Source organism: Monodelphis domestica, chromosome 8, assembly GCF_027887165.1.
Source record: "Monodelphis domestica isolate mMonDom1 chromosome 8, mMonDom1.pri, whole genome shotgun sequence".
NCBI lineage: Eukaryota > Metazoa > Chordata > Mammalia > Didelphimorphia > Didelphidae > Monodelphis > Monodelphis domestica.
The window spans coordinates 238,547,563-238,574,649 of record NC_077234.1 but is presented as its reverse complement, the minus strand read 5'-3'; the positions used below and the strand labels follow the sequence as shown (position 1 = coordinate 238,574,649).

At 38.5% G+C, this 27,087-nt stretch overlaps 1 protein-coding gene across 28 annotated transcripts in view; it reads right to left on the bottom strand.

Annotated features, from left to right (window-relative positions):
* REPS2 (RALBP1 associated Eps domain containing 2) overlaps nt 1–27,087 on the bottom strand; it is a 257,690-nt gene that overhangs the window by 38,506 nt on the left and 192,097 nt on the right. For 14 of the 28 annotated variants that reach the window (XM_056808623.1, XM_056808621.1, XM_056808622.1 and 11 more), the window contains 2 exons: nt 14,959–15,020; nt 12,182–12,274 (listed from right to left, as the gene is read on the bottom strand). In XM_056808623.1, coding sequence (XP_056664601.1) covers nt 12,182–12,274; nt 14,959–15,020 — 155 coding nt within the window. The remainder of the gene's footprint in view (nt 1–12,181; nt 12,275–14,958; nt 15,021–27,087) is intronic. The other 14 variants (XM_056808628.1, XM_056808627.1, XM_056808630.1 and 11 more) reach the window with 1 other exon arrangement.

Below are 27,087 nucleotides of genomic sequence, written 5' to 3'. Positions count from 1 at the left end.
GTCCCTAAAGTGCCACCTAGTGGCACTGGCCGGACTTGAGGAGACAGACAGAAAGATGCGTTTTCCTGAGATGTTCCAAAATACATTATTCCCATTCCAAACAATTCCAACTGGGCTTGGGCTGGCACGTTCCCCTAAAGCCAGCTTAGAGCATCCTTGTTTCAGAGGCCTTAGAGATTACCGAACCCAAGCCCTTGCTTGTAGAGATGAAGATACAAGCCCAAAGAATGGAAAGTACTGACAATAGTTAGTGGCATAAATAGGACTAAAACCCCAATCTCTCTACCCCAAATCCAGGATTTTTCTCCATGATATCCTGCTACCTCCAGTGACCTTAAAATGATTTACTAGAGATTGGGTTCAGGCATTTTTCAGTCTTGTCTGACTCTTCCTGCCCCCGTTTGGGGTTTTCTTGGGAAAGACACTGGAGTGGTTTCTTCTCCAGCTCACTTTGCAGACAAGGAAACTGAGGCATTGCTCAGGGTCACACAGCTAGTGTCTGGTGCCAGATTTGAACTTAGAAAAATGAGTTTGACTTCAGCCCCGGCACTATTGCAGCCTGGTAATTAATTAATTAATTAATCTAGTAATCTCTAGATTATAGTTTACCACATATACTAGATATAAATAATTCTTATCATGCGTACTTAGTCTAGAAAGAGGGAGAACTTAGAGGTAAGGTAGGCTCAGTGGATACAGTGCTGGGCTATCTAATATAGTAAATGCCATTCACCAGCTTTGTGACTGTGGATAAGTCACCTTACCTCTATTTGCCTGCATCCACTGGAGAAGGAAATGGAAAATCACTTCAGCATCTTTATCCATGTACAGAATTGGCAAGCTATGGGCCACAGGAGGCAGGAAGAATTGGGAATAATTGAACAACTGAGCCAAAAAGTCATATGTACCAGTTTACTACTTGGGAGGTAAGGCTGATGGTGATTCAGAACAGACTGAGTGGAAGGGCCTGGTTAGGAGAGATTTGGGAGGAAAGAAAATTCTCTCTGTTATTCTCTTCAGAAAACCGGGCTCCATTTTCTTCACCTTCAGGCTAGACTGCTGTGGTGAGGCCTCAGGATTTATCTTGGAATTCACCAGAGGCCATAATCTGATTTCTGATTATGTTTGAGACACAGAGAGTTAGCAAGGCCCACCCATGCGGGGCTGCTGCAGCTGCCAGTTGGCAAAAGAATTGGTATTGAGTGTCTCACCACCCAAGTTTAAGAGACTTGAGAGGATCTCGGTCAGAGGTTATTGGAGCAAGACTTCAAGCCTTCAAGACAGCCAAAAAAATCTATCCTGCTATAGTTCATAGCGTCCTGAACAGGAGTTGAGATGGTTGATAAGGTCAATATGAAAGACCTTCTCCATTCTCAACCCAGAAAAAAGAGGTGATCAGAATTTATTGAAAATGAAAAGAGACTTTAGGGGTTCAAATCTGGCCCCAGACACTTCCTAAGCTGTGTGACCTTGGGTAAATCACTTAACCCCCATTGGCTAGGCAGTTCTAGGGAAAGGAAGGAAGGAAGGAAGGAAGGAAGGAAGTAAGGAAGGAAGGAAGGAAGGAAGGAAGGAAGGAAGGAAGGAAGGAAAGAAGGAAAGAAGGAAGGAAGGAAGGAAGGAAGGAAGGAAGGAAGAAAGAAAGGAAGGAAGGAAGGAAGGAAGGAAGGAAGGAAGGAAGGAAGGAAGGAAGGAAGGAAGGAAGGAAGGAAGGAAGGAAGGAAGGAAGGAAGGAAGGAAGGAAGGAAGAAAGAAAGAAAGAAAGAAAGAAAGAAAGAAAGAAAGAAAGAAAGAAAGAAAGAAAGAAAGAAAGAAAGAAAGAAAGAAAGAAAGAAAGAAAGAAAGAAAGAAAGAAAGAAAAAGATTGATTGTTAGAGTCTGATTGCAGAACAAAGCATTCCATCTTTCACGAGTTTTTTTTTTTATTTTATATATAATATGTGTCTTCTGTCATGGAATGAACAAGAAATACATCTTGCATGAAAGCTATTGGTATAAACTGTATCAGACTATTTATCCCCAGGGGAAGAGGGGAAAGAGGGAAGGAAGGAGAAAATCTGAATCATAAAATATCAGAAAACAATTATTAAAAATTGTTTCTACATGTATTGAGGGAATATAAAAAAAGGAAATGAAAGGAGACACCAATATTATGTGAATACAATGAATTTACAACCCTAAAATAAAGACTATTTGCATCAAAGAGTAAATGTATGACAAGTCATGGGTAAAGAAGTGAAATTTATCTCTTTTTTTAACCCTTACCTTCCATCTTAGAATCATTACTGTATATTGGTTCTAAGGCAGAAGAGCTAAAAGAACTCGGCAATGGGGGTCAAATGATTTGTCCAGGATCACACAGCTAGAAGTGTCTGAGGTCACTTTTGAATCCAGGACCTCCTATTTTCTAGGCAGTTCTCAATTCACTGAGCCACCTAGCTGTCCCCCATATTTTCTATATTCATAAAAATACTCTAGAGAGCAAGGAAAAGGATGCAGGATGTAGGAGGGCTTGGGTGAGGTTTCAAGGAACTTAAAGCAAGCTTGGACAACAAATGAAAGCTGTTAGCACTCTTCATAACTTTTTTTATTGCTTTAAGAACTATCTTGAGCTTTTAAAAAGCCAACACTGAAAACTCTCTCCAAGGCAAGGGTTCTTAAAAAGAAAGAAACCCTATTTTCTGTCTTAGAGTTAATAGCAAGCATGGTTCCAAGGCAGAAGAGCAGTAAGGAAAAGCAGGGTTCTTAACCTGAAGTTTTAAAATATTTGGATAACTGTATTTCAATATAATTGGGCTCATTTGTATTCCTGTGAATTCTTTTTTATATGCATTGAAAAACATTATTCTGAGGGAGCTCACAGGCTTCACTGGACTGCCCAGGGGGTCACTGCTGTTAAGAATCTCCCTTTCTCAAGTTTCCAAGTAAAGAGTAAGAGCATCCTCTTGGTCCTTAGCAGGACATCAGGAACCAGAATGATTCCATTTCCTAGAGATTGCAGAGCAGTATCTTTCAGTTCCTTCAAGATCCAAATATGATGATTATTTAATGCCTGCAGTCAGTATTTGCTTTAAAAATGGAAGAGGCAGCAAGGTGGCTGGGTGGATAGTCAGACCTGGAGACTGAAGGTCCTGGATTCAAATTTAGCCTCAGACACTTCCTAGCTGTGTGACTCTGGACAAGTCACTTAACCCCAATCATCCTAACCCTTTTCATCCTTCAGCCTTAGAACTGAGCATCAGTTCTAAGACAGAAGATTCGGGTTTTTAAAAAATGAATCAAAATAGAGAAAAGTGCCTAGGCACACCAACTGAATCAAATACCATAGCAAGTAAGTATAACATAACCATCCCTGGCATTCCTATAGCACTTTTCCTACATTATCTCATTTGACTTACCTGACAGATATATGAAGAAGGAATTGCACCCCTTTACAGATGAGAAAACTGAGGCATAAAGAGGTTAAGTGACGTTCTCGTAGATATTAGATTAGACTGTAAGTTCCTTGAAGGCAAGAACTGTCCTTTGTCTCTTTTTGTGTCCCCAGCATTTAGCACTGATTAATTTTAACTCAGCAAGAAGCCAGCACTCTATCCACTGTGCTGTTTAGCTTCATTTCACAGCTGGTCCAATTGAATGTGAGAGGCATGGACCGAGGTAATACTGTGCCAGTTCCATTGTTTTTTCTAAAACGGCTTCAAAATGAACAGTCCAGCAGTGGGATGGAGCACTTATTAAGCGCCTAGTGAACTGAACTCACTGCTAACATTCTTCCCAAAGAGTGATTTTGTGTCCCACGTCTTTTTGATGTTATTGAAGTCTTTCCCTTCTCTACTGTTCCCTCACTCACATTCATCTCCCCCGTCCCCCGGTGACCCCCTCACCTTTGCCACCCTCCTTCAGTTTGGGCTGCTCATACTCTCATTCTTGATCTTTTTGCTAGTCGATCTAGTAACGCTGAGACTACACTGTCCCTTTGTTTGGGTTTTCAAGCCTCCCAAATTCCCCTCCATTCTGTAACAAGGGAGTGGGGTCTGTCGTCGAGGACAGCAAAGTCAAATGAACTATGTCCTTCGTGACCTATAAAAGTGGATCATGACGGGCGCCTTCTTTCAAGAAATCCTTAGGAGATGCCCCATAGAACTCTGCAGTTCCAACACAGATTAGCCTAAAGCGCAGTTATCCACTGGCTCATTTTACTGCTGCCTATAATAACTGCAAGTAATAAAGATGAAAGTAAAACCATCAGAAATCTGCCATTTCTTAGCACTCGCCAGACCTGCAGCTCTGATAAGCTATTTCAGTAATCTGAGAACTCATGATAAAAGTTGAGTAAAAGGCAATAAAATTTGCACAAAATGTCAAAAATGCTCACTTCAGAAATGACTATAACCCACACAGGAGCATTAATAGCCACCTCTAATGCTCTATTTAAACAAAATCAAATTGGTATAACCTACAAGGGACTAGGAATTGGATTTACAAGCATCTGATTTTCATTTAACGTGGAGTATCTTATTTTGGCCATTGGACAATGTAAACCTCACAAAATATTTTATTGAAACCTGTGTTTTCTTTACTTGTAAAGAAATGTCTTTAGACAAGAATTAATTGCAACCACTTAACAAAATGCCAAGAAAGGTTGTAGATGTTTTATTTGTTAACCACTCAACAGAGATTTTTGTCCTATGGAAATTGATCTTGAAAATAAAATTATGCCCAGACAAAGTAACACAATCTATAGCTTAGTGGTTCAATGGAAAGAATGCCAGGACTGGAGTCAGGAAGACTCATCTTCTTAAGTTCAAATCTGTCCTCAGACGCTTACTAGCTGTGGGACCCTGGGCAAGTCACTTAGCCCTATTTGCCTCAGTTTCCTCATCTGTAAAATGAGCTAGAGAAGAAAATGGCAGACCACTCCAGTATCTTTGCCAAGAAAAACCCTAATGGGGTCAATGAAGAGTTGGACAGGACTGAAAAGACTAACAACACTTTTTTTTGGTTATTGAACAATATAAACTTAATGAACTATCTTATTGAAACCTATGTTTTCTTGTAAAGAATTCTCATTAGATAAGAATTGATTATGGTCACTTAGCAAAATTCTAAAAAAGATAGTAGGTACTTTATTTGCTCACCATTCAACAAAGATTTTTGTTTAATCTATCTTTGAGATAAAATTATAGGGGGCACCTCAATGGCTCAGTAGATTGAGAGCCAGACCCAAAGATGGGAGGTCCTGTGATCAAATGTAGCCTCAGTCACTTGCTAACTGTGTGACCCTGGGCAAGTCACTTAACTGCCTAGCCCTTACCACTCTTCTGCCTTGGAACCAATGCACAATATTGATTATAAGTTAAAAGGCAAGGGTTTAAAAAATAAGATAAAATTATGCTTAGATAAATCTACCATGTTGAAAAGCAGAATCTTTAACCTAATTAATACCATCTTCCCCTGCTGTTTTTTTTTTTCAAAACTAGAAGAGACATTGAACAGTCTCTGATTATAACAGAATACAATCTGTTTTGAAATAAATGAAATTCTGATTTTAATCAGTGATATGTGCACGTGAATAAAAAAGAAACAGATTTTGGCAGACAAAATTTGAATTGATTTACTGGCCCTATGGAAGTCCTCCTCTGATGCCCTATCATGTGGTAGAGCTGTGATGCTGGGATCTTTAAGGTTTTTAAGATGTGACATGTTCTATGAAGGAAAGGTTCTGAGTATTATTCTAGTGATTAACTGTGGCTAAGTGATCAAAGTGAAGTATTTGACTGTCAATTCATGAAACAATCACAAAAAAATGGTCCTCAATCTTATATAGTTCCCTTCTATTTCTATAATAGATGGTAGCAGAGAGGCAAAAAAGTGGAGGAGTAAAGACAACATGTGGATGGTCTATAAATAATGATCCACCTCTAGGTGGCTAGCATGCAAAATCCTTTTCCAACTGCTAACGAATCGGCGTACTCCTGGAAGAAATTATTCATAGCAGTATTGACCATTTTGTTAAAAACGAAACCAGAAGATAAAAGGAAGCTTCAACTAAATGAAAGTAAGGCGTCCCCCTCCCAAAGTGGTGGTGAAATAAAAGGAGATATTCACATAGTGCTTTGCAAACCTTAAAGGGCCATAGAAATGCTAGCTATTATTAGCAATTATCAGTAGGCACTTAAGTAATTGTTGATTGATTGTCAAAGGTACACCTCATTTTAAACATGAGGTTATCCCTCAATTTGCTTGTGTTTATGCTTCCTTTCCAAAAGTCCACACAAAAAAAAATCTATGTGTAAATTTGTTACTGGAATAAAATAAAGATTTTTTTTTCTAAAAAATCTGATATATATGTGGTTGAATTGGCACATTTAGCAAGCCGTTTCAGGAAAAGAAAGGAAATAAGACAAAAATCACTCTTCTCTAACTATTCCATTAGATGGCAAGCTCCTTGAGGGCAGGGACTGATTTTTACTTTTGTGTGTGTGTATCACCAGAGTTTGGTACATGATGTTGTTCAGACATGCAGGATCTTTATGATGCTGTGGGCCACAGCATGCCAATTCTATCCATGGGTTTTGTTTTTTTTTTTTTTTTTTGCAAAGATACTAGAGTGGCTTTGCACTTCCTCCTCCAAGAAATTAAAGCAGAGGTTAAATGACTTGCCCAAAGTCACAAAGCTAGCAAATATCTATCTGCAGCTACATTTGAACTCTGGTCTTCCAGACTCGCACATAGTTAACACTTAATCAATACTAATCAATTGATTACTGGCTCCTTTGCTATCTTTGTTCACTATTCTCTTGCTTGCTATTCAAAATACAGATACATCCCAAACATTTATGCGTGGCTCCATTGATTTCAATGACCATAACTGTCAATGCTTCCCAGATCTTAATATCCAACACTGACCTTCTCTTGAGCTCCAGGTCTCTATTTTCAATAGCTTTGTGGCTATCTCTACTCAAACAAAAATCAACACATCCAAAAGCACCATTTCCCCCAAGGAGCTCCCTTATCCCCCTGACTTGCACATTACTACTGATTTTTCCCAGGGAGTCAAACCCCAAATCTTAGAAATTAATTCTTCTACTCCCTTGCTCCCACAATCAGTCACTTTGTTAAATACAATTGATTCTACTTCAGCAATACCTTTCTGTTCCCACTGCCACCACATCAGTTAATGCCTTCACTGCTAAAATAATCATCCTTCCACACATATCTCGTCAGCTCCCAAAGGGGTTTCCTTCAAGTACAAAGTTGATCCATGTCACTGGCCTACCAAACAAATTCCAGCTGCATCCTATTAACTCAAGGCTAAAAGATGAGCTCTGTTGCTTGACTTTTAAAGCTCTTCACAATCTGGTCCAACCTATCTTTCTAGACTAATTATACATTACTCGCTTTCCTGACCTCTACGATCCAGCAATGCTAGTCATTATCCTGTTCTCCCATTTCCATGCCTTTGCAATAACCATCCCTTGTGTCTAGAAGGCACCCATCCTCACCTCTAGCTCCAAGAGTCCTTTGTTTCCTTCAGGATTTGATTCAAGTACCATCTTCTCCACAAAATCTCTCTTGATCCCTCCTTTTCCTAACTACCTTGAATCTAATTGCCTTTATTTATTGTATAGCCACATATATATGAATATGGATTTATGTAAATATATATACTTGTCTTTCCTACTAGAAAATAAACTTCTTAAAAGTAGAGATGTTCTCATTCTTTTTATTTGTATCTCTATATAGTTACAATATAATGCTACATGTAATTCGAATTTTATTGGTATTTAGTAGCACAACGCCTGGTATCTAATAGCCATTGCATAAAGGATTGTCAATTGACTGAATGATTGATATTCATGCTCAGAAATCATCAATAGTTCCCTACTACCTTCAAGGGAAAGTTTAAGACCATTTTCCCTGGCAGTTAAATCTCTCCAAAATCTGTTATTACCCTACCTTTCTGGCATCTTTCATATTCATTGATCTCTTGAATTTCAGTTTCTCCTCACTTAAATTCATCCTACTATACCACCATGAGTTTTCTCAAAGAACAAAAAAATCTTTCAATGTGTCCCCGTTAGCTACTGAAGAAAGCCTGGCATTAAATGCTCTCTATTACATAGCCTCAATCTATGTGTCTAATTTTATTTGTCATTATATCTCTACACATACTCCACCCTCTGAATGGACCCTTCAAAAGGCTTCATTTCCCAAATACATAGAGAAATGAGTCGTATGTAAGAATCTATGCCATTCCCCAGTTGATAAATGGTCAAAGGATATGAACAGGCAGTTTTCAGACCAAGTAATCAAAGCTATTGATAGATATATTAAAAATGCCCTAAATCACTAATGATTAGATAACTGCAAATTTAAAAAATTCTAAGATACCACTCACGCCCCAAAGATTGACTATTATAACAGAAAAAGAAAATAACAAAAGTTGGAGGGGATGTGGGAAAACTGAGTCACTGATGCACTGTAGGGGGAGTTGTGAACTGATTCATCTTTCTGGAGAGCAAATTGAAACCATGGCCAAACGACGATTAAACCATACATAAACTTTGAACCAACAACACCTTCAGTATATCCCAAAGAGATAAGAAACAAAAAAGAAAAAAGACCTGTCTGTACAAAAATATTTATAGCAGCTCTTTTTGTGGTGATGAAGAATTAGAAACTGAAGGGATAACCATCAGTTAGGGAAGGGCTGAGTAAGGTGCTACCACACGATCATAATGGAATACTAATGTGGTATAAGAAATGAGGAACAGGATGATTGCAGAAAAATCTGAAAGGACCTGAATGAATTGATGCAGACAGAGTAAAGTGAGCAGAACCAGATGAACAGTTGTACACAGTAACCACAATATTGTACAATAAACAACTATAAATAACTTGGCTATTATTAGCAATACAATGATTCAAGGCAATACCAAAGGACTCATGATGAAAAATGCCATCTGGCTCCACAGAAAGAACTAATAGAATCTGAATCCAGACCAAAGAATGCTATACTTCACTTTATTTTCTCATAATTTTTATTTGAATTTTCTTCCACAAAAGGACTAATATGGAAAAAATATTTTACATGATTACATATGTAAAATCTATTATCAGATTACTTACTATCTCTATGCTAGGGGGAGGTGAGGGAAAAGTTTTTAATTTTTAAAGAATGTTAAAAATATATTTTTACATGTGATTAGGGAAAATGTTAATTAAAATTAAAATTTTAAATTACAATCTTTTTCTTTAGTGCTTCTAAAAATTCTTGTTGAACTTATGTCCAAATTGTATTTTTCTTTGAGGTTTTGCCTGTGGCTGTTTTCACATATCTTCTTCTGGGTTAATATCTTGAGCTTTCCTGTCACCATAAAAAATTCTGATGTTTAGGTGCTTTTTGTTGTTGTTTGCTCATTTTTTCCAACTTATTTCTTTAGACTTTATGTTAGAGTTGGGCTCTGCTCACTTCTAAGGGGAAAGATGATTGTTCTGCTCTTAGTTTTCAATGTTTCCATAGTGGTATGATCCTAAGACAATTTTCATTCTGGTCTTAAACAGGGGGTCCTTGTTCCTTTGAGACCTCAACCACAACCACTCCTCTTCACCCTGGAACTAGGTATTGGGCAATGGAGCTGCTACTTGATTAGGTACCCAGCGCTAACTCTGAGATCTACTTGGAATCTCTTTCTGACCAGATGTTCAGCCAGTTCAGTTCAGCAGTGTTGAGTACTTCTGGTGCTGCTGCTACCAGTGATACCACCACTGGAATGCCCACAACCTGTGGTTCTTCTACTAGGTTTTGCTCCAGGACAGCTACAACCCCAGTATCTACAGATCCCTTTCTGTCCTTCTAAGATGCCCTGGGCTGGAAAAATGTCTCATGTGACTTTCTGTTGGTTATCTCACTCAGAATTCAGTATGAGGCACATTTTTAAGTTGTTTTGAGGGATGGCTGGAACAACTCAGCAAAACTGCTAGGTTTACTCCATGATCCCTATCTCTTTTTTTTTCTTTTGAGTCTGAGTCTTGTTATCTTGCCCAGAATGGGCATGCAATAGCCTTTCATGGACCCAATACCACCGAGGAGTAGAAAAACAGCTCTGATCTTTCCAACTCCTCTAATATAAGCCAACTCATTCCTCCTGTGGAAGCCTCAGGAACTCCTGTTCTCAGAGAGATCATATTGGTGTAGATCCTGAATTAGCTTAGCTCATTGCAGTTCAGAAGTCCTAATCTCAAATCATCCATTAGCCTCAGTCTTCCCAGTAACAGGAATTTACAAGCACTAAACACCTCTCCCATCAAGACTTGCTCTTAAAGAACTCGGGCTAGCTCCTTGTAATCACTATTTCCTTTTCTAAGTCCTTACAAACTATTTGTCTCTCATTACTGTATGACTTCTGCTCTTGTGGAATTTATACGCATTTTATCATTTGGCAACTGTTCTAACAACTTGGCTTAAATGAACTTCATCAAATTATTTTCTAGATTCAATGGATAGAGTGCAGGACTTGGAATCAGGAAGACTCAAGTTTAGATTCTGCCTCAGTCATTTCACTGTATGACTGGCCAAATCACTTAACCTCTGCCTTCATTTTCTCATCTATAAAATGGAGAAGATGAGATAATGTGGGTAAGCACCTGCAAACCTCAAAGGGCTACATAAAGTCTAGCTATTATTATTAGATGGCCCTGAAAGAAAGGGTACCGAAAGTTTTCCAGTATAGTGATGCTAAGCACATAGTGTCAACTTCTTTTCACTTGGGTTCTTCTTTATCCTTCTTCCAGTTTGAAAGTAGATCTGCTTCTGTTAAATTTATTCATGCATTTTAAGTCAAGAGCTCCCACTTTGGTAACATAATCTAACTATAAACTACAGCTGTGCTTATATATTTAGAGGTCAGCTACAATATATTTTATATTGAAAACCATTACATCTCTTATTTTAAAATTCATCTTCTCTGTGTGTAGAGGATAATGGATGGTAGAAGTATATAAATATTTGTAGAATATACAAGTACACGTGCATATAATAATAATAATAATAATAATAATAATAATAATAATAATAATAACTAGCATTGGGGATCTCAAACACTTCCTAGCTGTGTGACCCTGGGCAAGTCACTTAACCCTCATTGCCTAGCCCTTACCTCTTCTGCTTTGGAACCAATATTTAGTTTTGATTCTAAGACAGAAGGTAAAGGTGTAAAAAAAAAGGTAGAGAATGAACCACATAGGGGTCCTCAGGGAGGATCTTACATAGATACCTGAGGATCTTTTCCAGAAGGTAATGTTATAAAAATGATATGCCGTATTTTTCTGCCCATGACAAACTATAACACAAAAACTATATATCATAATATATATAATTCTCCTCCTCAAGAAAATTGTGGGTCAAGAAAAGTCTACAGAACCCTTAGACTCAGGTATACCACCATTATTCCCATATGACCAAGAGACCAGAAGAAAAAAGACCGTTATGTACAAAAGTATTCATAACAGCTCTTTTTGTAATGGCAAAAATCTGGCAATTAAAAAGTGCTCCTCAATTGCGGAATGGCTGAACAATCTGTGGTAAATTAATTTATATTAATGGAACACCACTGTGCTGAAAGAAATGACAAAAGGTTTTAGAGAAACTTGGGAAGATTTGCATGAATTGATGCAGTAGCAGAAGGAAATGATTAAGAACCAAGAAAATAACATGTACAATAACAATACCACCATAATGGCAAACAACTTTGAGAGAGACTTGAGAATTCTGAACAGTACAAAGATAACTAACCATGATTAGAAAGATGAAAAAGGTGGTTTGTGTGTTTGTGTGAGTAGATGGCAAACTGTTCCAATATTTTTGCCCAAAAATGGGGATTTTGGGGGGGATTTTGCCCAAAATGGGGATCAGAAAGAATTGGATACAATTGAAAAATGACTAAGCAGCAAACAATATCTATAGTGACATGACCAATGTTAATATGACTAATAATGGAATTTGTTCTACTTTACCATACATATTTGTTGTGATGATTTTGTTTTTTTACTTCTTTTTCATTTAGGGAAGGGAAAAAAGAAAGAGAAAATTGCTGTCAATTGAAATTTTTAAAGAGAGGACATAGCAAGGCATGGAAGAACAACCTAAAAAAATCTGAGTTTGCCTCCTGTCACCTACCTGCTCTGGGAGTCTGAAATCACCATAACCTGGCGGCTGGCCTGGAGGCTTGGGTTGGCTAATGGAGTCATTGTTTGTGTTGTGGTGTGAAATCTGCCAGATGAACAAGAAAACTCATTAATGTATTCTCTTCTGGCCACACAAGTGAGGGTAACAAATTCTTCCTCCATACACTGGTGGAAAAAAGGTTCGACCCAATTGATCTAAGACTTTGGATAGCAGCAGCAGAATTCAGAGCAGAGTAACAGGGAAAACTGTACAGATAAGTGAAGATCATAATGAAGGCATACTGGTAGAGCAAAGTAGTTACTGGTCACCAGGTTTGGATTCTAGAGAACTGAAAAAAATGGTACATGAGAATGACACTGGCCTCTAGGATTCCATCTGCTTTAGACTGACAAAACCTCAATTTTGTATTAGGATAACACTGGAATTAGGATCTTAGGATAAAAGATTTAGAGCTGGAAGGGTTCTGGAGGACCATTAAATCCAAACTCCTCATTTTACAGAAGAAGAAACTGAGGCCAAGAGAGTAAGTGACTTTTCCCAGGATCTAACAGCTGGCAAATGTCTGAGGCCAGATTTAAACTCTAATCTTCCTGACTACAACTCCTTTGGTCTATCCATTATACCATATTGTTCCTCTTTAATTCCCATTTAGTAGTCCAAAGCCTTGTATGATAGTAATGGTAAAGTCTTTAAATCTCTGGGCTGCACTGCTCTTTTTCCTGTAAGCCTAGCAACTTCTGTGATAGATAGATAGATAGATAGATAGATAGATAGATAGATAGATAGATAGATAGATAGATAGATAGATAGATAGATGGATAGATGGATGGATGGATGGATGGATGGATGGATGGATAGATAGGATGGATAGATAGGATGGATAGATAAATAGATAGATGATAGATAGATAGATAGATAGATAGATAGATAGATAGATAGATAGATAGATAGATAGATAGATGGATGGATGGATGGATAGATAGATAGATAGATAGATAGATAGATAGATAGATGGATGGATGGATGGATGGATGGATGGATAGATAGATAGATAGATAGATAGATAGATGGATGGATGGATGGATGGATGGATAGATAGATAGATAGATAGATAGATAGATAGATAGATAGATAGATAGATAGATAGATAGATGGATGGATGGATAGATAGATAGATAGATAGATAGATAGATAGATAGATAGATAGACAGATAGATGGATAGATGGATGGATGGATAGATAGATAGATAGATAGATAGATAGATAGATAGATAGATAGATAGATGGATAGATAGATGGATAGATGACAGACAGATATAGATATATAATACATATATTCTATATCACTATGATATATATGTACATATATATATGTGTATGCAATAATGACAAAAGGCAAAAAGATGATTCTGGGGATAACTCCAGTGTGAGTACAAAAAAAGTGACTACAACAAAAGTGTCAAACTCAAATGCTTGGGAATCACATTAAGATTAAAATACAAATAGGAAAAGTTGAACAAAACAAATAAAAATACAATAAGAATAGTCTATTTATTTGGGATTTACTAAGTCAAAATGCAGCTCATGGAATTTTTTTTTCTGTTTGAGCTTCACATCACTAGCCTAGAAGAAGCACTGTAGACACTGGATTGGGTGAAGATTGGTGAAAGCCATGAGTTATGCTGAGATAACAACAAAAAAGATTTCCAACTTGAGTCAGGGAAGATCGCCCTTCAACTAGTCATTCCAGGTACCTCATTATCCTTCAAGATGAAACAAATATGTCAGCTTTCTGAGGGGGGAGATGGGTTAGAAGTAGCTAACTCAGCTGGTCATGAAATTGTCCCCTTTAGTCAGAAGTCAGCCATTTGTCCCATGTAGAGTTACTATGTCACAAGGCAGAATCTATACCTTTTTGGTCAAAGATTCCCCAACATTTGCTACAAAATACAGGCCAAGAGATGAAAATTGGAATATTTCAGTGGTGAAATGAAGAATACCCCAACAAGGGCATTCTTGCAGAGGGGACCGAGACAATTGTGATCCCTGTAAGTTAATGTGGAATAAAACAATTAAGAGAAACTGCCTTGTTAACATCTCTCATCAGCAGCCTTGCTAAGAGGGAGGCCCATAACACACACTCTGAATTTATTAGCTCTCCTATCTTCTAATCAACAGGGGAGTGGGGAGTTGATGAGCAAGCATGGTAATGCATATCAATGAGGTAGACTTAATTCACATACAAAACAGCTTTCCCTTCTCTGCAGCCTCCCTATGTATAAAAGGAGATTTTGAACCTTTGACTTCTGGGGAATGAAGTCAAAGGTTCAAAGAGAATCTGAAGGTTGGGTAGAGACTACAGAACACCAGGCCACTAGATTCCAGCCAACCAGCTCCATTCCTGCTTCTCAGCCTGAGACGTTGATCCCATTCTTCAGCGTCCACATACGTCGATGGGATAGTCCAGTCTCTATAGGTCCACCCCCCTTTCTCCCCGCCCTTTTCCCATCCCTTTGGGCTGAACCACAGCAATTCTGCTCAAAAGCACATCTGTCCAAATGCCAAAGTCACTCTTTGGTAGCCTGTTGAACCACCCAGCCTTTAAGGATGATAAAATAGTCTCATTCTTTTGAAAACTGTGTGGCTTGTCATCCACGTGAAAACCAGCCAGATTCATGTGGGAAAGTCAAACAACTGTGTGCGCAGGGTTTATATTATTAATGTAAAACATTCATAGCAAAGTGGAGGGAATCAAGTTTGGGTCTTACCTGTGATACAAAAGGTCTGGGGGGAAGAGCTGGTGGTGGAGGTAACAGTCCTGGTTTAGCAGCTGAAAAAAAAAAAAAACCACGAAATTTTACTATATTTTCTTTTAAAGGGTAAAGAATTCTTGTCTATAGGCAGGAACACTTGAAATGTGTGAAATATATAATGCAAAGGCTGATCTACTCTGTTCTTTCAAAAAATAACACAAGGATACATTATTTCTAACTATTTCCTCTTGACACACACTTTAATCAGACATCCACATCCAAGCATCTATTGAAGCCGTTATTTTAAAGTGTAGGAGGGTAGCTAGATGGCTCAATGGAGAGCAAGGCTGGTCTAAAGACAGGAGCTCCTAGGGTCCAATTTGGCCTCAGATGCTTCCTAGCTGTGTGACTCTGGGCAAGTCACTTAACCCCAGTTACCTAGCCCTTTACTGCTTTTATGCCTTAGAACTGATATGTAGTATCTATTCTATGACCGAAGGTTAAAAAAAAAAGTATAAGCAGGAGTAGAATGACATCACATGGGCCAGGAGACTAGAACAAAATATTTCCTTACTTTTCTACATCTATTTTGTCTTTTGGCCACTACATTATAAATGAACACAAGAAAAAGACTGGGACTCAAGTCAGCTTCATTGTTCCTTAATATTTTGTTCCATCATTTCAGTAGCATCTAACCCTTCATGACTCCATTTGGAATTGTCTTGGCAAAGATACTAGAGTGGTTTGCCATTTCATTCTCCAACCCATTTGTTGGATGAAGAAACTGAGGCAAACAGGGTTAAGTGACTTGCCCAGGGTCACACTGCTAGGTAGTGTCTGAGACCAGATTTAAACTTGGGAAGATGAGTCTTCCTGACTTACCATTCCTTAATATATATGATGATCAATTCCTTAATATAAAGGGTTCTTTAGAATAGATCTGAGGATGGGAAAAGAGGGGTGAGACTAATAGCTAAAATGATATTTTGTGAGGAAGTCTGATGTAGTAGATAGAGCAATGAACCTGAGTTTGAATTCTGCCTCTGACCCTTACTAGCCTGTGTGACCCTGGGCAAATCATTTTGCTTTTAGTCTCTTCATCTGTAAAATGAAGATAATAGTATTTAAATTCCTGAGCCATGTAAAGAAAAAATTTATTTGTGTGTGTATGTGTAAAGCATTTTACAAATCTAAAAATGCTCATAAATGTTAGCTATAATCATCATCATGATGTAGTTGGGAGGTTACTTATAGATTTCAAGTTTCTTTGTTAGCCCTGATCCCTAATTTACTGAAGTAGCACTCTCTCTCTCTCTCTCTCTCTCTCTCTCTCTCTCTCTCTCTCTCTCTCACTCTCTCTCTGTCTCTCTCTCTCTGTCTCTCTCTCTCTGTCTGTCTCTCTATCTCTCTCTGTCTCTCTCTGTCTCTGTCTCTCTCTGTGTGTCTCTGTTTCTCTCTCTCTGTCTCTCTCTCTGTCTCTCTCTCTCACTCTCTCTCTGTCTCTCTCTGTCTCTCTCTGTCTCTCTCTCTCTGTCTGTCTCTCTATCCCTCTCTGTCTCTCTCTGTCTCTGTCTCTCTCTGTGTGTCTCTCGCTCTCTCTCTCACTCTCTCTGTCTCTGTCTCTTTCTCTCTCTCTGTCTCTCTCTCTCTCACTCTCTCTCTCTGTCTCTCTCTGTCTCTCTCTCTCTGTCTGTCTCTCTATCCCTCTCTGTCTCTCTCTGTCTCTGTCTCTCTCTGTGTGTCTCTCTCTCTCTCTCTCACTCTCTCTGTCTCTGTCTCTGTCTCTCTCTGTGTCTCTCTGTCTCTCTCTTTCTCTCTGTCTGTCTCTCTCTCACTCGCTCACTCTCTCTGTCTATGTCTCTTTCTCTCTGTCTCTGTCTCTCACTCTCTCTCCCTCCCTCTCTCTGTCTCTCTCCCTTTCTTTCTCTCTGTCTCTCTCTATAAAAATGTGTGTGATATATACATAGATGCATCGATAAAAAATATATAATATACAATCTGATTCCAAATGAAAGCTACATTTAGAAAAAAATTGAGTCATTGACATGGCTTTTTTTTTACAGCATATGAGATACTTAGATAAAATACAGCTAAGTCAAAAAAAATCTGACTTTCACTAAGTAATTAAGGAAGGAAATATGGGCCATGGAATCATGACACATGAAAATTCAGTAGAATAATATAAAAGTCAGCTTTAGTATTACATGGAGTCCATTTTGGTGTTGGTAAAATAAATCACTTTACTTGCAAAACAGGAGAATAAAGTTTTCTATACAGGTGTAGGAGATTGGTGAAATATCTAGCACGTTTGCTAGCATAGGTAAAATCACCAGTTTCCTACATCGAAGCTAATGCCATTTTGCCTACGCTTTTGCAAATAATATATTTCTCTTAGCTGAGTTAGAAGAGCTCTAGGGATTCGGTTGCGGGGGAAGGGGGGCTTTTTTCATGTATCTCAGAGTAATGTAATGCAGTCTTTCATTCCAAGCTAGTGATCTGAGATGGTAACAAACATGTGGCCCATCCATTATTTCTCTCAATCTGTCTCTCGTTAAATCCATGCAACACTTCACAAGGTCAAGCTGCAGGGGTACTGAGGCCCTGAACAGGCACCCGTAAGGAAGACTCTGAAGTTTAAAAGTACACATCAGGTGAGGCTGATGGAAGTCACTTGGCGTTACCCTCGTAGGGCCCCCTATCAAATACAGACTTCTAAATCACCACCATTGGATGTCCCCCAAACCAATGCTTGTTCCTTTGGAAAAGACTGAACAATTACACTGGAGTCATTTATCTATTAAAGGAAAATACTATTCACAAAATAATACTAAACAAGTGAGCACACTGTCTGCACAGTTTCATTTTTTCCATAACTCATGGATCTTTAAAAAAATACAGCACTGCAATCATTTCAATGGCAAAGACCACGCGTCTTCGTTGTTTAAAATCTGCTCCCTAAACCAAAAAACACACCACTTATGAAGAATTGAAGCCCAAAAAAAGCCTCCACGGATCAGAGTTCATTTTTAAGACAAAGTTAAACTATTTTACAGCTAAAGAAGGAACTAAACACTGTTCTGAAGATGTAATAAACAAAATGACATAAAATTACATTTCTTTTTTTAGTCAGTAGAAAGTAGAGTATCATATTCTGGAGAGATCTTTGTCATAGCTCTTGTATATGTTCCCTTCTCTTCTCTGACATGGCGACCCCCACTCTAGTACATGCCATCCTCACCTCACACCTAAACTATCTCACCAGCTTGTTGGCTAGTCTCCCTATCATGAATCTCCTCCAATCCATTCCATTTTCTTCTTAGCTGTCCAAGTGATCTTCCTAAAGAATAGATCTGGCAATATCACTTCTCTATTTGATACACTCCAGTGGCACCATAACATATCCAGGATCAAATATAAAATCCTCTGGCATTCAAAACTCTTTACAAATATGGCGCCTCCCTACCTTTCCAGCCTCCGTACACCTTCTTCATTCCCTACATAATGGTGATCCAGTGACTTGCCTCCTTGCCTGTTCCCCACTCCATATACCAACTCTGGGCATTTTGACTGGCTGTCCTATGTAATTGATCTCCAACTGCCTGGCTTTCTTCAAGACCAGTTAAAATCCCACTTTCTACGAGAAGCCTTTCTCAATCCCCCATTAATGCTAATGTCTTCTCTCTACTGGTTATCTCCAATTTCTCCTGTATGTATCTTGTTTGTACATAGATTTCTGCCTGTTGTCTCCTTCTTTAAACTGTGTGAGTTCCTTGAGAGAGGGAGCCATTTTTCATCTTGTTTCTTGTTTGTTTGTTTGTTTTTAATACCTTCAGCACTTAGCTTAGTGCCTGGCACATAGTAGGTGCTTAATTAAATACTGTCTGACTGATTAAAATGGGAAGACCAAACTTTGGGCTTGAATTGCCTATCACTTGGATGGCCTAATCCCATTTCCTCCGCACCTCTCCAAAACACAGCAAAAATTTTAGCTGTTCTTCCTTCTTGGAACACTTGGAAGTTTATTTATTTTTTGCTTTCTAGAGAAATTAGAATAGCTAATTGCATTCAGACAAATGTGTTCTAACATTCAGAATCATCTGTATTGTGTTCTTTGTGAAAATCAACAAAACTACAAATGTAAAATATCAACCAGAAAACAACTATGTTTGTATTAAAACTTCTCTAAAAGTGGATTAAATAGGAGGAATTTCAAATTTGTTTTATGTTAATGTGGGACACATATCAAGGGTCTCGAAGAAACTGTTTTACACCAAATTGAAATCCAGCTGGTGGCAAGTAAAAACTTCTATGAATCAGGTATAAAAGGCATAGCCCTAGTGCTATAGTTCTTCATGTCACACAAAGTCCTTATTATGCTTTCAGTAAGTATTAGAAAGGAAACTCATCAATTTTTTTTCTGGCCTGGTTATCTAAATCATTGACAATACTTTTTAAAATAGAAACACTCCTACACACGACTTGGATTAAAAGAATACATTCATTCTAAACATTTTAAGTTTTAAAACACCTATTTCATGTCTGAAAATAATTTTTGTTTGTTGTTTTTTTAAACCCTTTCCTTCTGTCTTAGAATCAATACTAAGTATGGGTTCCATGGTAGAAGAGCAGTATTGGGTAGGCAATTGGGGTTAAGAGACTAATCCAGCTAGGAAGTGTCTACGGCCACATCTGATCCCAGGACCTCCTGTCTCCAAGCCTGGCTTTCCACTGAGCTGCCTAACTGCCAGAAAATAACCTTGTTTATGGTGATAGTATTGCGCTATGTGAGTATAAATAAATAAATAAATGAACCTTCCATTGCTGTTTCAGCTTGCATCTTAGACTTGTGGCTATCTCAAATTCTTGGCTCAGGAAGATATTCTCTGTTGTTGTATATTAAATATCAAGTGGTTGCATCTCCTAATTATTTTCAATACCATATACACTGTTTCAGCTGAGTCCTTGGAGCATCTGGAATACTACAGAATATCTGGAAAAAAATTCTTAGTATATTATAGACTACCCAGTCAGAAGAAAGAAAAAGATAAAGAGTTCAAGAAATCAATTGTTTGTACAATTATTGCTAATTAGCAATGCAATGATCCAGGACAATTCTGAAGGACTTTTGAGAAAGAACACCATCCACACCCAGAGAAAGAACTGTGGGAGTAGAAACACGGAAGAAAAACAACTGCTTGATATGATTGGGGATGTAGACCCTAAATGATCACCCTGGTGCAAATATCAATAATATGGAAATAGGTCTTGATCAATAGCACATGTAAAACCCAGTGGAATTGTGAGTCAGTTACAGGAGGGGGGTGGGGTGAGGAGAGAGAATGAACATAAGTCTTGTAACCATGGGAAAATATTCTAAATTAATTAATTAAATAAATTTTTCCAAAAATCTAAAAATAACAATTATTGCCAATTAAAGAATGAATGAATGAATAAAATTCTGAATACACAAAGAGAGCCAGTTTTCATGAGGATAAAAGTGGAGATGTGTCTAAACAGGCCCATGGGGATATGCAGGGAAATCATTAATTCATCTTTTTTAAAGATTTCTATAGAAGCTAGAGCAAGTAAAGAGGGATGAATATAAAGGCAGAGAAAGAGCTCATGAGAATAGTGTCAGAAGCATTAAAGCTGAGTACATAAGGTCCTTGGAGAAAAGGAATTGCTTTGTGCTTTTTTTCCCAACACCGGACACAAAGGGGACATTTCAGCAGTATGTGCTTATTAGTCTTGAAGAGTTCCGCTGTATTCTACCCTGGAAGAGCACCATGTTCATACTTGGGTGCTACATTTTTTAAAAAATAATGATAAACTAGAAAAAGCCTGGTGCAAGGCCATAAAAATATTGCTTGAAGCAACTCCATTTAGCCTGCAAAAGGGGCCATCGTAAAGCATTGGGGGAGCTATTAAATGGAAAAGAAACTAGGCACGTTCTGCTTGGCCTTAGAGGGTAAAGCTGGGAACAATGGGTGGAATCTATAATAGGACAGATTTGAGCTTGATATGGAAGAATTTCTTAATGACTAGGGAAAGTAGAATGGGTTGCCTTGGCAGACAGTTGGCTTCCCATCATTAGATATCTTCAAGCCAAGGATGAACACTCATTTGCTGGGAATGCTGTCAAGAATATTCTTGTTCAGGTATAGAGTGGTACTTTCTGAGTCCTTTTTCAACACTCAAATCCCAATTTATTTTTAACCAACAAATCTTTTAAAAGTACATTTCTTTGTATTTCCAGAGCTTACAAGTGTTTGGCACATAGTAGAGGCTTAATAAATGCTAGTTGACTACCTACTATGTGTAAAGCACTGGGGTAGGGTAATAAAGTGGATAGAACATTGGTCCTGGAATCAAGAAGACCAGAATTCAAATGTGTCCTCAGTCACAAGCTATGTGATCCTAGGCAAGACATTTGATCTTTTCTCTAATTCCTCAACTGTGAAATGAGGATAATAATAATAATAATAATAATAATAATAATAATAATAATAATAATAATAATAATACCAGTTTCCCAGGGTTGTTGTGAGGATCAAATGCCATAATATTCATAAAGTGATTAACACAATATCTGGCACATAGTAGGCACTATTTAAATGCTTATTTCCTTCCCCTCTCCCAATCCCTCAAGGTATATTCTCTTCTTAACCTAAGAACTAAGTTATATTTGATCCCTGTCTTCAAGGGGTTTATAATCAGAACTACCACAGATGAAAAGGTAAGTTAATAGCAAAAGTGAGTCAGTATAAAATACAAGGCAGAGTATGGTTTAATTTTATTTAATCAATATCTATTATACACCTACTAGATGCTAGGTTTTGTGCTAGATGATGAAGTGTCAAATAAGAACAGGTAATATATTAGTACCAAAGATCACCTTGGTTTGGGGTGGTCAGAAAAGGGTTGGAGGTGGTGAAGGAAGTAAGATTTAAGTCTGACTTTGAAAACTGGCTAAGATTTATGCTGGTGAAAAGGAGTACAGGTTTTCCCAATATGAGGAAGAGTATGAGACAAAGTTGAAAAGTGAAAGGTATATTCGGGGGACAATGAATAAACCAATAAGACCTGGGTCGAATAAAATTAAAATTCCTGATTTCAGTATTTAAAGCCCTCCCCAACATGGCCCCAAATCTACCGTTCCAATCTTATTATACATTAATTCCCCTTTATAATCCTTTTTTGTCATGAGTTAGAGGTTGTATCCTGGTCAACCAACCTGGTCTTTTTTTTTCACCTACCACAATACCATTTTAAATTATTGGATTTGTGACACCAATACCTAGAGTACCCAGCAATACTAGGCCAGCGATGGCAAACCTATGGTATGGATGCCAAAGATGGCACACAGAGCACTCTCTGTGGGCATGTGGCCACCCTTCTCCACCACCCCCAGAGGGTAAGGTGGGCAGCTCACAGGCAGCAGAGCTGGAGGGGAGAAGAGCACTCAGGCCACTCTCTTCCCCCTTCTGCACTCACTGAGGACATTCCTCATTTCACCCACCCCTCCACCCAGAAGCCCAATGGGAGCTCTTTCTCCCTCCCCTGTGTGAGATGGGGGGGGCAGGGTGACCCTAGCACTTGGTGGGGGCAAGGGGCACAGCACCTGGTCTGGAGCAGGGGGCAGGCCCCAGCACTTGGGTTCTAAAAGGTTTGGCACTAATGAGTAAAGGAGTTAGTAAGGCTTTAGTGAAAGATTCCCTGTACAGAGTGATAAAGTTGTATGGGAAGGTGGGAGTACAGTGCAGATCTCCATATTAGATGTCATATTTTCCCAAGGGACATCTATGTGATGCAATGGAGAGAGTGCCAGCATTGGCATCATGAGGACTTGAGTTCAAATCTATCCTCAGACACTTATTAGCTCTGTGACCCTAAGTAAGTCATTTAACCCTGTTTACTTCACTTTCCTCATCTGGAAAATGAGCTGGAGAAGAAAATGACAAACTATTCCCATATTTCTGCCAGGAAAATTCCAAAAGGAGTCATGGGCTCAACTGAAAAAAGACTAAATAACAAACAACTCCCCACCTTAGAAACACTCTGCCTCCTCACCTCCACTTCCTAGAAACCTTAGTTTCCTTCAAAATTCAGCTCAAACAGCAAGTTGTATGGACAAGTGGGGGTCTATAGGCATCCGAAGCATTATTAGCCTATAGGAACCCAGACTTTCTTCTGTAGACCACCAAAAGTCATTCAAAGTTTTCATTTAAACAATCAATATTTATTTCTTATTCAGTGATAAATGATGTGGAGGCTGACGAGAAGAAGAAAACAAAATTCTTGTCCTTAAGGAATTTAGGCTAAGTTGTAGAATAAAAGAAAACTATATAAATAGCAATTCAGAAAAGAGCAGCTAGGTGGCACAGTAGACAGAACACTGAAAGGAAGACCTACCTTGTGACCCTGGACAAGTGACTTATGCCTGTTTGTTTGCATTTCCTCATGGGTAAAATAAGCTGGAGAAGGAAACTACCCCAGTGTCTTTGCCAAGGAAACCCCAAATGAGGTCACAGAGTCAGACAGGACTGAAAGAACTGAACGACAACACAATAAAACAAATCTACAAAGTCCTTCCTTGTAGTTATCCCACTTTAGCTTATTCTAGAATGCTATTTGAATAGATGCTGCCATGTCCCCTACTCCTAGAGAGAAGATCGGCTCTAGACAATCGTAAACAATGACCAAGATGGGTTTGGGGGGGAAAGAAGAAATTCATAATCATTTGGAGAGACAATGAAAAATCAGATATGACCCACCCTCTCAGCCCATTCCTAATTTAGAAGATGTTGGGCAGCTAATTCAGTGGAAAGTTCACCCAAAATACAACTCCGATGGCCCAAACCCAGAATGCCTCTGTGACTTTTCAACAGGAAGCACTTTAAAAAGAAAGGAACTCTCACTGGTTTGGGCATCTGCCAGGTGTGGCTAGGCCAATTCGGGGGGGGGGGGGGGCGGGGAGAGGATTTCCCTCCAATTATTTCATAAGCATCATGGTGCAGTCACTTTACATCTTGGGCTTAAGTTCTGTTCAAATCTTTTACTCAAATTCGTGCTTTGATAACTTACTCTTTTAACTGCAAGTCTGTTAAGAGATGAAGTTTGCATATGATTTTGTGAGTGCATGTGTGTGTGTGTGTGTGTGTGTGTGTGTGTGTGTGCGCGTGTGTGCGCGCGTGAGTATGAAGTTAGCTTCAAACAAGGTAAAGGGCCATGGCTAAGAAAGCAAAAAAAGACTTCCTGCCTAATTGGAGACATTTCACATTAGTTAATGGAGTGTTTTGCTGTAGACTTTTCATCTTCTCTTTTCTGACTTTGCACCAGCCATGTGGAAAGGAATAAATGAAGAACTCTGAAGAAAAAGAAGCTAAAACTTGGGAGGAAATATCTTAGTAGCTTTCTCGAGAAGAAGAAGGTAACTAGAACTATTCCTTGATATGAGATAGAGTCCTAAGATTCTAAGACAAAGAATTCATAGATGCAGCTGAAAACAGCATGAAAAAATGTTTTAGGCTAAAGCTGTCATAGGAAAACTATAGTAAACTTAGACAAATTCTATATAAATCAATAGGTGGTTTCCTGAATGCCCATTCAGAAATAGTAGTTGTTTGGGCAGCGGTATGGCTCTGGGGATAGAAAGATGGGAGGTCCTAGGTTCAAATCTGGTCTCAGATACTTCCTAGGTGTGTGGCCCTGGGCAAGTCACTTAACCTTCATTGCCTAGCCCTTTCCACCCTTCTGCCTATAGTATTGATTCTATGGCAGAAGGTATGGGGAAAGACATAAAGACAAAAAAAGACAGAGTGAGAAGAAGAAGAAGAAGAAGAAGAAGAAGAAGAAGAAGAAGAAGAAGAAGAAGAAGAAGAAGAAGAAGAAGAAGAAGAAGAAGAAGAAGAAGAAGAAGAAGAAGAAGAAGAAGAAGAAGAAGAAGAAGAAGAAGAAGAAGAAGAAGAAGAAGAAGAAGAAGAAGAAGAAGAAGAAGAAGAAGAGGAGGAGGAGGAGGAGGAGGAGGAGGAGGAGGAGGAGGAGGAGGAGGAGGAGGAGGAGGAGGAGGAGGAGGAGGAGGAGGAGGAGGAGGAGGAGGAGGAGGAGGAGGAGGAGGAAGGAAGGAAGGAAGGAAGGAAGGAAGGAAGGAAGGAAGGAAGGAAGGAAGGAAGGAAGGAAGGAAGGAAGGAAGGAAGGAAGGAAGGAAGGAAGGAAGGAAGGAAGGAAGGAAGGAAGGAAGGAAGGAAGGAAGGAAGGAAGGAAGGAAGGAAGGAAGGAAGGAAGGAAGGAAGGAAGGAAGGAAGGAAGGAAGAGAAAAAGAAAGAGTATTACTATGATTTTCATCTGTTTTATACTGTATACTTTTACTATTATCATTGTGGGGAAGGGAAGAGGTGACTCCCTCTACTAAGACAATATTTTAAAATGTGATCATTGAAAATAAGTAGTGGTGTGCTGGAGTCATCTTGTAAGGGCTCAAGATGGATTGTTAAGTTTTCACCCTGAACAACTCAGAAATCAGCAACCACTACAAATCAGGGCTTGATTTATTGTTCTGATGATTGTCTAGACTTAATGTGATGGAGAAATATAAATAATGCAGATTAAACCTTAAAAAGTGTCTTGCATACAATTATTTTTCCAGAGAGCCAAATATTAAAAACAATTTTTTTAATGGTTAACTTCTGTCTTACTATCAATTTTAAGACAAAAGAGTGGTAAGAGCTAGCCAGTGGGGATTAAGTGACTTGCCCAGGGTCACACAGCTAGGAAGTGTCTGAGGTGAAATTTGAACCCAGGACCTCCTTTCTCCAGGCCTAATTCTCAATTTACTAAGTCACCACACTGGTCTAAAGTTGTCAAAAATTTATCAGCACTGAAGATAAGGCATAATGTAATGGGAAAAGTCAATGAACTTGTTTTTTAGTAAGCACCTACAATGTGTCAGGCACAGGGATTGTAGTCTGGGGTCCTGGGGTCTGCTCCTGGCTCTATATGGACCTATGTGGCATGATACAAGCCACTTAACATCTCTAGAATTCAAGTTACTTCATCTGAAAAGTGAAGGATTAAGTCGGACGGTCTCCCAAGTGAAGTCCAGCCCAAATATTTTATGAGTCAATGACACTATGAGTAAGGATTTTTACTTCAAGACAAATGGTTAAATGTAAGAGAAATGTTCAACTAAAACCTATGAGGAAAAAATGTGGTAAACCAGGAGCTAGAGTGCCAAGCCTAGAGTCAGAAGTTAGGTTCAAATCTGGCCAAAGACACTTCCTAGCTGTGTGATCCTGGGCAGGTCAATTAACCCTAACTGCCTAGCCCTAACTGCTCTTTTGCCTCGGAACTGAGTTATAGTATACAAAGACAGAAAGTAAGGATTTAGAGAGAGAGAGAGAGAGAGAGAGAGAGAGAGAGAGAGAGAGAGAGAGAGAGTTTTATATAGCTAATTCTATAATAATAATATATAACTAATACTTTGATAGTCATTAAAATAATAAATAATTTAAAATATTTCTCTGTGAATTTATTAAAATGATTAATTATATTGTTAAATTAATTATTATTTTATTGTGCATAATTATTATTTATATTATTAATTATTGATATAAATTAATTATAATTAAATTAATTAGTAAAATTTATTAGAATGATTAATAATACTCGTGTATATTAGTGTTTATTGTGGAGTGGGTTTTTTAAAATATAATTGAATGGGGAAAGTCTTCATTTCTTTCTTTTTTCAAGTGGTCATTGGAAGCCAGTTTGACCCCCATGGCCATAACCAAGGCATCTCAGTGCAACATTCCTTAATGAGTAAATAACGATCACCTTAAAAGCTCAGCTACAATATGACAATAAACATCGCTGGTTCCCTATAAACACACCCATACACACCCACACCAAACTGTGAAGTGGTTCACAGATTGCAAGTGCGCCCCATGAATGTCATTGTCTCGTATTTTATACAACAAAAGTTCACACGCTGAGTTAAGGTGACTTAACTCTTTTTCAGTATTCATTCATCCAAGTTCAAGTCTTCTGTATTTTCCAAGTACTCTATGAATAAAGCAAGGGGAGGGGTCAGTCCTATGTGGGTCAAACTTATCAAATGCTTCAAAAGTGGGCCACCTCTAGTGCCAA